The sequence below is a fragment of the Leucoraja erinacea genome, chromosome 32 (assembly GCF_028641065.1).
Source record: "Leucoraja erinacea ecotype New England chromosome 32, Leri_hhj_1, whole genome shotgun sequence".
NCBI classification, from domain to species: domain Eukaryota; kingdom Metazoa; phylum Chordata; class Chondrichthyes; order Rajiformes; family Rajidae; genus Leucoraja; species Leucoraja erinaceus.
The window spans coordinates 4,389,314-4,402,138 of record NC_073408.1 but is presented as its reverse complement, the minus strand read 5'-3'; the positions used below and the strand labels follow the sequence as shown (position 1 = coordinate 4,402,138).

General features: G+C 45.9%; 2 protein-coding genes across 2 annotated transcripts in view; both read left to right on the top strand.

Moving 5' to 3' along the window:
* The window catches only part of LOC129712294 (apolipoprotein A-I-like), a 161,017-nt gene that overhangs the window by 138,388 nt on the left and 9,804 nt on the right, over nt 1-12,825 (top strand). The gene's annotated exons all lie outside the window — the stretch shown is intronic.
* Nucleotides 906-10,928, top strand: LOC129712293 (uncharacterized). Its single transcript, XM_055660594.1, has 4 exons — nt 906-1,179; nt 3,689-3,763; nt 4,698-4,851; nt 7,654-10,928. The coding sequence occupies exons 2-4, from the start codon at nt 3,721-3,723 to the stop codon at nt 8,087-8,089; spliced, it is 633 nt and encodes a 210-aa protein (XP_055516569.1). The 5' UTR covers nt 906-1,179; nt 3,689-3,720; the 3' UTR covers nt 8,090-10,928.

Here is a 12,825-nt window from a genome sequence, read left to right as displayed (position 1 = left end):
GAAAGGCAGCATCTCTGGACAGAAGGAATGGGTGACGTTTCAGGTCGAGACCCTTCCACTAGTTTCCACTTGTGGGAGAGTCTAAGACAAGAAGGCTCAGCCTGGGAATAAATGTATGTGCCTCTCGAATGGAGATGAGGAGGAATCTCTTTAGCCAAGGAGTGGTGAATCTGTAGGATTCGTAGATGTTCCCAGGGGAACAAAGAGACTTAAGGAACGCATTTTCACACAGAGGGTGGTGGGTGTATGAGTCGAGCCGCCAAAGGAGGAAGTTGAGGCAGGTACATGAACAGCATTTCAGAGACACTGGGATAGGTACATGGACAGGAAAGGTTTGGAGGGATATTGGCCAGGCGGGGCTAGCTTAGTTGGGGCATTTTGGTCTGCATGGATGACTTGGGCTGAAGGGCCTGTATGATAAAAGGATAAAAGGACTGGACAGGCTAGATGCAGGAAAAATGTTCCCAATGTTGGGCGAGTCCAGAACCAGGGGCCACCGTCTTAGAATAAAGGGGAGGCCATTTAAGACTGAGGTGAGAAAAAACCTTTTCACCCAGAGAGTTGGGAATTTGTTTATGTTGGCCTAAAATAGGACACCTTGATAGTGTCCTCTGTGATGTTCAAAGGAAAGACTCTGAACTCTTGAAGTCACTGGATGGATTTAAGAGAGAGTTAGATAGACCTCTAGGGGCTAGTGGAGTCAAGGGACATGGGGAGAAGGCAGGCACGGGTTATTGATTGGGGATGATCAGCCATGATCGCAATGAATGGCGGTTCTGGCTCGAAGGGCCGAATGGCCTCCTCCTGCACCTATTTCTTTGATACTGGTCAATGCAGGAATTGCAACAATGGTTTTCAGAAGCTCTCAGCCCAACCCTGGTCTGTTTCTGTACCCTGAGCCTGAGGTATCCAGGCTGATGTGACCACATTTGGCCTCTGTGGTAACGACGTTAGTGTTTAATGAGATTAACGTGCACTAACAGCTAGTAGATTTAATCAATGTTTGCTGGACACAAACACTGCATCATCAAACAAATCTTATCCTTGACTCTATGCTGACTCAAGTAAGAAAAAATGGAATTGGAACTGGGTTATCAGATGTGGGAGATAACATCCAGCTAATAAACAGCGAGGATCTGAGCCCCAGACACCAGATCTACGGCCAGTTAATACAAGCAGGTAAGAGGTGTTTTATTTCTCTCGTTTTCTCTGCACTTTTGGAAACTGGTAAAGTAGGAACTTTCTATGCAGTGATTTTTACTGACATTCGGCACCCTGAATGAGGCCCAGGTCTGCTGGTGTGACTAAGTCACATTGACCACAGCACAAGGGACTGGGTCATGCCCTTGCCTAGGCTGAGCCTGTTAACTCAAGTTGGTGCTTTGAAGCTGGCCACTGCTTGAGTCCTCAGCATCACGATAAAGTGCATGGATCCTGAGGTCAATTGGACTTATTCCATGATGTTGAGGAGTGTCTCTGGCACAGGGGGAGAAAATGAGATGCATTCTTATCTTTGCACACGAGCCCTTAAGCTTTTTGTTTCAGTTGTGACAATGAGAACTGACTATGGGATGGAATATTTAAGAAGGAACTGCAGATGCTGGAAAAATCGAATGTAGACAAAAAAATGCTGGAGAAACTCAGCGGGTGAGGCAGCATCCATGGAGACGTTGCATATGCCTTTTCTCCATAGAAGCTGCCTCGCCCGCTGAGTTTCTCCAGCCTTTTTTGCTTGTACGATGGAATGTGTTGGCTCAAAAAAATAAATATTGTAAATTTCTGAAAAATTGTAAATTGTCCCTAGTGTGTGGGATAGTGCTAGTGTACGGGGGGGTCGCTGGTCGGTACGGACTCAATGGGCCGAAGGGCCTGTTTCTGCACAGTATCTCTAAACTAAACAAAAAACTAGACTGTCACATGATGGATTTATTCTGACCAAACTTGCCCCTTAGGTTCCTACTAAATCTTTACCCTCTCACCTTAAACCCACTTCTTCTGTTTCTTGATGTCCCTACTCTGGAAAAAGATTCTGTGCATTTACCCCGCCTCGCCCTCTCTTGATTCTATACACATCTATAAGATCCTCCCTCAGCCACCTGCACCCCAGGAATAAGGTCCTACCCTGCCCAACCTCTCCCTGTAGCTCAGGCCCTCAAATCCTGGCAACGTCCTCGTACATCTTCTCTGCATCATTTTCAGGATTCTTTCGAGGATTTTCTTAAGACTCTGTGTTATTCTGCATTATTCTGCCTGCAGTCTCCAGTGAAATACAAATGACTTGATGTTCCTGCATTTTGAATGATAACAATGTTAATTGGAAATGGTTTAAGCTTCTTTTCATCAGGCGTTTATTTGTTGATGTGATGTGGCTTCCATGTGTTAGTGAATCGGTTCTCAAGCATAATGGCTGCGGGCAGTGTGGAGGAGACTGTGAGAGTCACGGGGATGAGATAGAGGAGGAATTAGTTCAGTTTCCTGCTCAGTGCCCATGTTATCTCTCAGCCTAGAATGCATTAATTGATCCAAACTCTGCAGCTCAAAGGGTGTGTGTGTGTGTGTATGTGTGTGTTTGTGTGTATATATATATATGTGTGTGTGTGTATATTTATGTGTGTGTGTGTGTATATTTATGTGTGTGTGTGTGTGTGTGTGTGTGTGTGTGTGTGTGTGTGTGTGTGTGTGTGTGTGTGTGTATATTTATGTGTGTGTGTGTGTGTGTGTGTGTGTATATTTATGTGTGTGTGTGTGTATTTGTGTGTATGTGTGTGTGTGTGTGTGTGTGTGTATATTTATGTGTGTGTGTGTGTGTGTGTGCATGTGTGTGTGTGTGTGTCTGCATTGCTGGCTTATGCAGGTACCATAGAAGCATTTGGGAACCTGCCTCCACCGCCCTCTGATGCAGAGAATTCCACAGACTCACCACTCTCTGTGAGAAAAAGTGTTTCCTCGTCTCCGTTCTAAATGGCTTACCCCATATTCTTAAACTGTGGCCCCTGGTTCTGGACTCCCCCAACATCGGGAAGATGTTTCCTGCCTCTTAAGCCCTTAACAATCTTGTATGATTCAATTAGATTCCCTCTCATCCTTCTAAACTCCAGAGTGTACAAGCCCAGCCACTCCATTCTCTCAGCATATGACAGTCCCGCCATCCCGGGAATTAACCTTGTAACTGAGGTACAGTGAAATCCTTTATGTTCAGTAAAAGCATTAATATACACAGGCACAATCGTGGATCAGGAATGGTACACTGAGACACTATACAAGATTCGCCAGGTTTTGATTCCATTTTCAAGTCCAAGTTATCATAAGTGCAGCAAGTAGTGTTATAGCTACACACTAAATAGGTCAGGGAAACAGAGGAATTAAAAAGTACTGCCCAGGACTTGGGAGCATTGCATCTTATCATTTGGATATGACTTTGGCAAAGAACTATTAAGATTTAAATCTACATCTTAGAGTCATAGAGGCACACAGTGTTGAAACAGGCCCTTCAGCCCAACTTGCCCACACCCACCGATATGCCCCATCTACACTCGTCCCAACAGTGTACATTTGGCCCATGTCCCTCTAAACCTGTCCTATCCATGTCCCTGTCTAAATGTGTTTGTTGAACGCTGTGATCTTGGTGGATCTTGCTGGTGAATTATTTAACTTGAACAATAATGTTTCGTCCCTTTCAATTCTGCAGCCTTCACAGAGAGTTGAGGACCTGACATCATCATGAAGATATTCGCTGTCGCTTTGGTCCTCTTGCTGATTAAAGGTATGAACACAAACTCTTCACACCTGCGGAGATGGTTATTAACAATTACAGCGGGATCTTGATTTTGATCAGTTGGGCAAGTGGGCTGCGGAATGGTTAATGCAGATAATTGTGATGTTTGGCGTTTTTGGGAAGTTAAACCAGGGCAGGACCTTCACAGTGAATGGCACGGCCATGGGGACTGGTGGGGAGCAGAGACCGAGGGGTGCAGGTACATTGTTCCTTGAAAACGGGCCATTCTGTATCTACCTGAAGGGGCTAGATTTTATTTTTTCTCCCAGAAGACTGAAGTGTCAACTTGGTTTCTTGTACCTCTTGTAGTTTCAAGGTTGTACCCACTGAGCTGCAGCAAAGGTCACCTCTCCAGCATAGGGGAACGGCACTCACCGGCACGGTGGCGCAGCGGTAGAGTTGCTGCCTTATAGCACTTCCTCCCACACTCCAAAGACGTACATCTTTTGTACATAAATGTAAATTGTTCCTAGTGTGTAGGACAGTGTTAATGTGCGTGGATCGCTGGTCGGTAAAGACTCGGTGGGCCGAAGGGCCTGTTTCGGCGCTGTACTGTATCTCTAAACAAAACTAACCAGTTTAGAAGGGTATGAACATTGACTTCTCCAATTTTAGTTAGTCCTTGCTTTCTCCCTCTTTCCCCTCCCCTTCCTAGCTCTCCCACAGCCTACTGGCTCCTCCTCTTCCTTTCTTTCTCCCGCCCCCCCCCACCCCCCACATCATTCTGAAGAAGGGTCTCGATCCGAAACGTCGCCTATTTCCTTCGCTCCATAGATGCTGCCTCACCCGCCGAGTTTCTCCAGCATTTTTGTCTACCTTAAACTGAACAGTGTGACATTAGGGAGGTAGTGGCTCATGGCATCCTTGCTACAACCACACAATAGGCTTATCTTACTGACATTGTTTCTACTTTCTTGCCTAGAATCCAAGGGAGCAACCATCCCCGAAGATGTGCCCAAGACCAACCAATCAACAAGCTGGGAGCAACCTATTTGGGACTTGGTTAAAATTGGGCATGAGGTGGTGAGTGCGGCTGTCAGCTTGTTCCACCAGTCCGACGTGGCCAAAACCACTCTGTAAGTATCTACCTGCTCCTGATAAAACCAGCAGAAAGTTATGCTCTCACAGGCCTGGATAGAGTGGATGCAGAGAAGATGTTTCCACTAGTGGTGGAGTCAGGGACCAGAGCACACAGCCTCAGAATTAAAGGACGTTCCTTGAAGGGCCTGTCCCACTTACGCAATTTTTTTCCGCGACTTGCCAGCATTTGTCATAGTCGCAGCAGGTGGCTGAAAATGTTTAATGTGTTGAAAATCCAGCGGCGATCAGAAAAAGGTAGACTCTTTGGGCGACGCCTCGCGACCATACAGGAGTCACCCTGTGACATGTCGACACGTGACGCCTGTTTGGTGGTGAGTAGTCGCCCAAAGAGTCTAAACTCCCTTCGGCCCACCGAGTCTGTGCCAACCACGCACTTATAACCCTGTCCCACGCTACCAGTTCATACCAAGAGCTCACCCGAGTTTTTAAAAAAATCAAACTCGTGGTAAGTAGGCTTTGGGCCGAGCATCAAAAATGTGTCTAGAAATAGGATTTCGTGACCCAAGTCACCAAACTACATCAAATTTTCACATATTGTGTAAAAATATTTATATAAATCACCCCTGAAACTCGATATGAACAAAACTTGCACATTTTTTATCAAATTAGAGAAAAACCGGAAAAATGTCGGGAATTTTTTAGTCCAATCAAAGCACGTTTAACATTGAGTTGTCTGCCAGTTGGCCAATCACGCGCTTTGTTTCAGGCTAGTACACAACATGGCTGAGGGGGCTTCACGGATGCCTGTTTTACTGGAGATTCCCATGTGTTGTTCTGTGGAATAAATGTCGTGGAAACTTGCAGCAGGTTCATTGTATTTAGTGGGAAAAGCATTAAAAAGGCTGAAGAAAGTGCTGCGAAGTGGATTAAAGTGCAAGAAAGCCTTCAGAGTCCCTGCTGGTGTGCTGGAACACAGAGAAGGCCCCCATGAATCAACTGAAAGGTAAGATTAAAGTCTGAATTTATGAAAATCTATCTGTATGGACTTTAATTAATTTAATATAATGTGAATAAATTCAATCATTCATTCATTCCTTATTCACTCACTCACTCACTCACTCACTCACTCACTCACTCACTCACTCACTCACTCACTCATTCATTCATTCATTCATGAAATTGAGGGCCTAAACTATAACACAGTCAATTAAACATTGTCACTAATGCCAGCTTGTTGTAGAGTAATAAGTCTTTAACAGCTAATCTCCGAGCTGCCTACGAAAACTTACCGGGAAAAAGTGCTCCGATCGCGGGGCCTAGTTACCCACGGTAAAGTGAAGCCGCGGTCTCAATTAATAAACGGCCGATTTGCGATCGCGGAGCCATGGATCATCTCCGCGGGAGGCTGTACATAGTGCCGTCTGTAGCGGTCGTTTTCAGACCCCGATAACGGGAGAAAAACGGAGGGATATCGATCGCATTATTTACCGTGGGTACCTAGATCCCACGATCGGAGCACTTTTTCCCGGTAAGTTTTCGCAGGCTGCTCCGAGATTATTTGTTAAAGACTTATTACTCTACAACAAGCTGGCATTAGTGACAATGTTTAATTGACTGTGTTATAGTTTAGGCCCTCAATTTCATGAATGAATAAATGAGTGAGTGAGTGAGTGAGTGAGTGAGTGAGTGAGTGAATGAATAAGGAATGAATGAATAATTGAATTTATTCACATTATATTAAATTAATTAAAGTCCATACAGATAGATTTTCATAAATTCAGACTTTAATCTTACCTTTCAGTTAGAGTTGATTCATGGGGGCCTTCTTTGTGTTCCAGCACATCAGCAGGGACTCTGAAGGCTTTCTTGCAGTTCCATCCAGTTAGCAGCACTTTCTTCAGCCTTTTTAATGCTTTTCCCACTAAATACAATTAACCTGCTGCAAGTTTCCACGACATTTATTCCACAGAACAACAAATGGGAATCTCCAGTAAAACAGGCATCCGTGAAGCCCCCTCAGCCATGTTGTGTGCTAGCCTGAAACAAAGCGCATGATTGGCCAACTGGCAGACAACTCAATGTTAAACGTGCTTTGATTGGACTAAAAAATTATCTATATTTTTCCGGTTTTTCTCTAATTGAATCAAAATGTGCAAGTCTTGTTCATATCGAGTTTCAGGGGTGATTTATATAAATATTTTTACACAATATGTGAAAATTTCATGTAGTTTGGTGACTTGGGTCACAAAACTGCAGAATAAAGCTCCTCGGCCCACAGCCTAACACACGGAGAATGAACGTAGCGGGTACGTCGGAGCTCGGGGACGTCTCTTAACGCTAACGGCAGGTATTCGGGAAGACTCGCTAACGGCAGGTAAGCACGGGAAGACTCGTGAAGATTTTTCAACACGATGAAAAATGTCCACGAGAGCCGCGAGTACCGACGAGTGGCCATTACCGTAAATCTCCGAGTTCGAATCAGGGCAAACTCCAGAGAGCTCTTGGAATGAACTCGTACCGTGGGACAGGGGTTTAACACTGTCCCACAAACAAACCAGGGACCACTTACATTGATGCCAAGCCAACTAACCTACAAACCTGGACGTCTTTGGAGTGTGGGAGGAAACCGGAGTGCCCGGAGTAAACCCATGTAGGTCACGGGGAGAACGTACAAACTCCGTACAGACAGCAATCGTAGTCAGGATTAAATCCGGGTCTCTGGCGCTGTGAGGCAGCAACTCTACCGCTGCGCCACCGTGCTGTGCTGAATGTAAAATGAATCCATGTAAAATGTGCAAACCTCATCGTATTTTATTTTCCCCTCCTCTTCCCCATAGTGCAAAGCTGTCAAACAATACGGGACATGTTGAGGCCCTGTTCGAGAACGTGATAAGGAAACTGCACAACCTGTCGAAGGAGCTGGAATGGCAAGGAGTGCCAGTGACTCATCATATCGTCAGGCAGGGCAGACTGCTCCAGGATCAGCTGGACGCCGTGGGATCTCAGGTCCACGAAGCCATTGGGGATGAAACTTACAACAACATTCACGAGCAGCTGGGGAAGATCCACAACGACGTCCAGCAGTACCGTGAGAACCTGAGCCTCATCACCAGCCAGTTTAACCAGACCCTTGGGGGCACCACAGCGCAGGTGGAGAAATGGCAGAAGCGGGTTACTGACTATATGGAGCCACTTCATGAGGAGCTCCGCATTCGCATCGAAGACCTGAGGAAGTTCCTCTCGCCCATCATTCACAACTCCGTGAAAAACTAAAGAAACTTGAACACCTCGTTGCAAAATTGAATGAGGCACCGCTGCCAACTGTTCAGCCTTCCAGTGTCCTATCTTGTTGCCCCCGACTCTGATGAAATTATAACTTCAACTTTAAACCAATCCTGATATCAACAGTGTATTATTCAGTCCCAATCTAGAAGCGATTTACAATTGATCCAAACACATTTCACCGAGTTGGGCCCGAATGGCCTAATTCTGAAGCTATCACTTATGAATGGTAAATTTGTGGCGCAAAGATTCACTCCTTCAAGAGAATGCAGTGGTGGGAATCTAGAGCGGAAAAACAAAGTGCTGGAGGAACGCGTTGGGTCAGGCAGCGTCCGTGGAGGGAAATGTACAGCCGACATTTCATGTTGGTCTGAAGAAGGGTCCTGACCTGAAACGTCGTGTGTCCATTTCCCTTGGCCCGCTGAGTTCCTCCGACATGCTTTGTTTTTTATCCACTCCTCCAATCCCAGCCTGCCACGTTAATTGGCCCATGGATGTGACCTGCAGTCTGTGGTGGGACGAAAGGGCCTGTCCCACTTGGCAATTTTTTCGGCCACTGCCGGCATCATTGACTGCCGTCACGGAAAATTTTGCGATGTGATGGCGTATCGACGCGTGCAGTGTTTTTTCAAGTGTCGCAACATTTTTTTTGTCCCCGCTGGATTTTGAAATGTTCAAAATCTTTTGGCGACCCTGATGTGACGCTGGCAGTCGCCGAAAATAAATCGCCAAGCGGGACAGGCCCTTAACGGTGAGAGATTCAGTGCCAAGGTTGTACGAGTAAAAATCTGGCCGTGCCTTCTGGACAAGCCGCCTGGGCAAGGAAATCTGGATGTTGCTGTCTGCGATAGATCTGCTCCTCCACAGTCCATACACTCACTAACCTAACTGGGGTATCAATCCTTTACAGTCATCTTGGTGTAAAAAAAAAAAAGAAAATCTTGAGGTTTATCAATTGAGAAGTAACACAAGATTTTGAAACGACTAACTACAGATGAACAATCCCTACCCTTACGCTGGGATTTAATTCCCTCACAATGATCTTTTCAACATATCGTGAAAATTATACCAAATTTTTATTTTGAGCATCATTTATCGTATTTTAGATTCCCCCTTAACCAATATATATTCATTTCATAGACACAGAATGCTGGAGAAACTCAGCGGGTCGGGCAGCACCGCTGGAGAGAAGGGATGTGTGATGTTTCGGGTCAGGACCCTTCTTCAGACTTGACCCGGAAAGTCACACATTCCTTCTCTCCACAGATGCTGCTGAATGACTCCAGCTTTTTTTTACCCATCTTCGGTTTAAACCAGCATCTGCAGTTCCTTCCTACATATATTCATTTTATTCTTGGTTAAAATATTAAAAAGGTCAGATTTTTTTTTTTTTAAACTTCCCTGTTTGGCATCTATATGGTTGATTGGTTGATCTACATGTTTGTAAGTTCATAAGTCGTAGGAGCAGATATTAGGCCATTCGGCCCGTCAAGTTAACTCCGCCATTCAATCATGGCAGATCTATTCTTTCCCTCTCAACCCCATTCTCCTGCCTTCTCCCCGTAACCCCTGGCACCCGTACTAGTCGAGAAGCTATCAACCTCCACCTTAAAAATATCAATTGACTTGTCCTCCACAGCTGTCTGTGTCAATGAATCCCACAGATTCACCACCTTCTGACTGTGATATCAGTTATTCTCAGCTGTACTTTCTGTAGAGGTTGAATGGCCCCCATTAGTCCATCCAGCCTACACCAACCTGATATAGACATCAAAGAATGAATGTTGATGGATATGATGATGGAGGGGCAGGTACAGCAGCAAGGGGTACTGAGCTTTCTACAAAGAGATAAGAACATATATTCAATATCCTGGTTGCAAAGGCAGAGAGAGCTTTGGATATTGCACAACACCATACACAAAAATGCTGGAGAAACTCAGCGGGCGCAGCAGCATCTATGGAGCGAAGGAACGTTTCGGGCCGAAACCGCCCGCTCTTTCAGGATACAAGTGTCTTTCCTTGGTAAACCAGCATCTGCAGTTCTTAAATTGGTAAGTGATAGGAACAGAATGAGTCCACTCAGCCCCTTGAGCCTACTCCACCATTCTATCATGGCTGATCTATCTTTCCCTCTCAGCCCCATTCTCCTGCCTTCTCCCCATAACCTTTGACACCTTTTCTAATCAAGAACCTGTCAAATCTCCGCTTTAAACGTACCCAATGACTTGGCCTCCACAGCCGTCTGTGGGCAATGAATTCCACAGATTCACCACCCTCTGGCTAATTATATTGCTTCTTATCCCCTTTCTAAATGAACATCCTTTAATTCTGAGGCTGTGCCCTCTGGTCCTAGACTCTCCCACTAGTGGAAACATCCTCTCCACATCCACTCTATCCAGGCCTTTCACAATGTACTTGCCAGTTTGCAGTCAAGCACATTTGCACCTAAATGGTAGAGATAACTCAGAATGAGAAATATTTGTCTGATAATCCAATTTGTCTAATGTTGAACGTGCATCCAATAAAATGGAACAAGACACTCATGGCTTAATATAATCAGATCTGAAAAATATCTATAAATGTAAAGGCTGCATGAATAAAAGATATTATAATGAAATGTAACCAGTGGTAAATATTGCTAATTTTCTTCTTTCTGAAACTATGTAACAGTTTAAGATTATTTTAATATTGGTGGCTGCATTTAATTGTCGATAGTAATAAGATTGATGTATTGAAGTAACGTGGTTGCAATGGGCCTGAATGTATTTTCAAGTTGTACGCTGTACTCATGTGGCAAGAAATAAACGTTTCTTTGGAATTATGTACTAAAGTCTCTGGATCACAATGAGTAGGAAGGAACTGCAGATGCTGGTTTATACCAAAGATAGACACAAAGTGCTGGAGTAACTCAGCGGGTCAGGGAGCATCTCTGGAGAAAAAGGATGGGTGACATTTCGGGTCAGAAGTATCTGTGGTACCCACACCACAGGAAGAAATTAAGAAAGACTTCCTACGTCCATCCTGTAATATTCACGAGTGGGCCTTGTGCCAAAGTTAACTGGTGCTGAAACGCATTCCCCAAATTAGTCCTTCCTCAGCTTAAAAATTCTCATTCTCATTCTTGTTTTCAAATCACCCTAAGGCCTGCCCGCACCTCTGATCTCGCCCTGTTCCTCAAGCCTCCCAGACCTCTGCATTCCTACAGCCCGTCCCTTGAGCTCTGTTGATGTTTCTTGGTCCACCATTGCTGCTTGTGACTGCAGCTGCCACGCATCCAATGTGGAGACCCTTCTGCAAATGACTCTACCACTTTGTCACTCTGTCTTCCCTTAATGGCCCTGTCACACTTAGGAAACCTGAACGGAAACCTCTGGAGACTTTGCGCCCCACCCAAGGTTTCCGTGCGGTTCCCGGAGGTTGCAGGTGGTTGCCGGAGGTTGCAGGTAGTGGAAGCAGGTGGGGAGACTGACAAAAACCTCCGGGAACCACACGGAAACCTTGGGTGGGGCGCAAAGTCTCCAGAGGTTTCCGTTCAGGTTTCCTAAGTGGGACAGGGGCATTAAGGTACAACATTATTTACAGTCAATGGTGGGAGATTGGGAAACATTGACGTAGGTAGCCACATCAGTGTCCTTGAACACCAGGCACAAACATGGCCGACCACGGGTATGTTCAAGGTTCAACAGTGAAATTCAGTTTGCCATACATCCATACCAATGAAGTAAAACAAGACACCCAAATAATTGTTTTAACATGAACATCCACCACAGCGACTCCCCCACATTCCTCACTGTGATGGAAGCAAAAAAAGTTCAATCTCCTTCCCTTCTTTGTTCTCCACCATTGCTGTCGGGGCTCTCGAACCTTCCGTTGTCGGGGCGATCTTGACTCCCGCAAACGGTGGCCGAGCCCTCCGCATCGGGGCGATCAATCACACTCCAGCATTGGGGGTGGGGGAATCTCAGCTCCCCCGCGCCCCGGGCAATCGGACTCCCGAGTCGGGGCTGGTCGAACCTCCTGCGGCTTGGAGCTTCCCGACATCGGTCTCTGCCCGAGACTGCGAGCTCCTCGAAGTTGAAATCCGCAGGCCGCAGTAGGAGCGTCAATCCCAGGCAAGGGATCGCAGACTCCGATGGCCCGGCTCAAAGTCAGTCTCGAGCAAGGCCACCAGCTCCATGATGTTAGGCTGCAGAGTGACCGGAGATACGATCCGGAAAAAAAAATCGCGTCTCCGGCGAGGTAAGATAATGAAAATGTATTGTTTTCCCCTGGCCCCCCCCCCCCCCCCCCCCCCCACCTCCCCCCCCCCCCCACCCCACCCCCCCCCATGTTAAAGGTGAGATTTAAATATTCTGTTGAACAAGGACAGTTTGGGATGTACGTGTAATGTTTTGCATAGAAGATAGACACAAAGAGCTGGAGTAACTCAGTGGGTCACTCACAGCATCTCTGCAGCAAAAGAATGGGTGACATTTCGGGTTGGAACCCTTCTTCAGACTCAAGAAGACTCAATTCGGTCTGAAGAAGGGTTCTGACCAGAAACGTCACCTATTCCTTTTCCCCAGAGATGCTGCCTGACCCACTGAGTTACTCCAGCTTTTTTGTGACTCTCTTCTGAATAAACCAGCATCTGTAGTTCCTTCCTACACATAATGCTTTGCACATTAGTTCTCTGCAGGGCCATAAAGATCATGTCATAAGTCATAGGAGTAGAATTAGGCCATTCG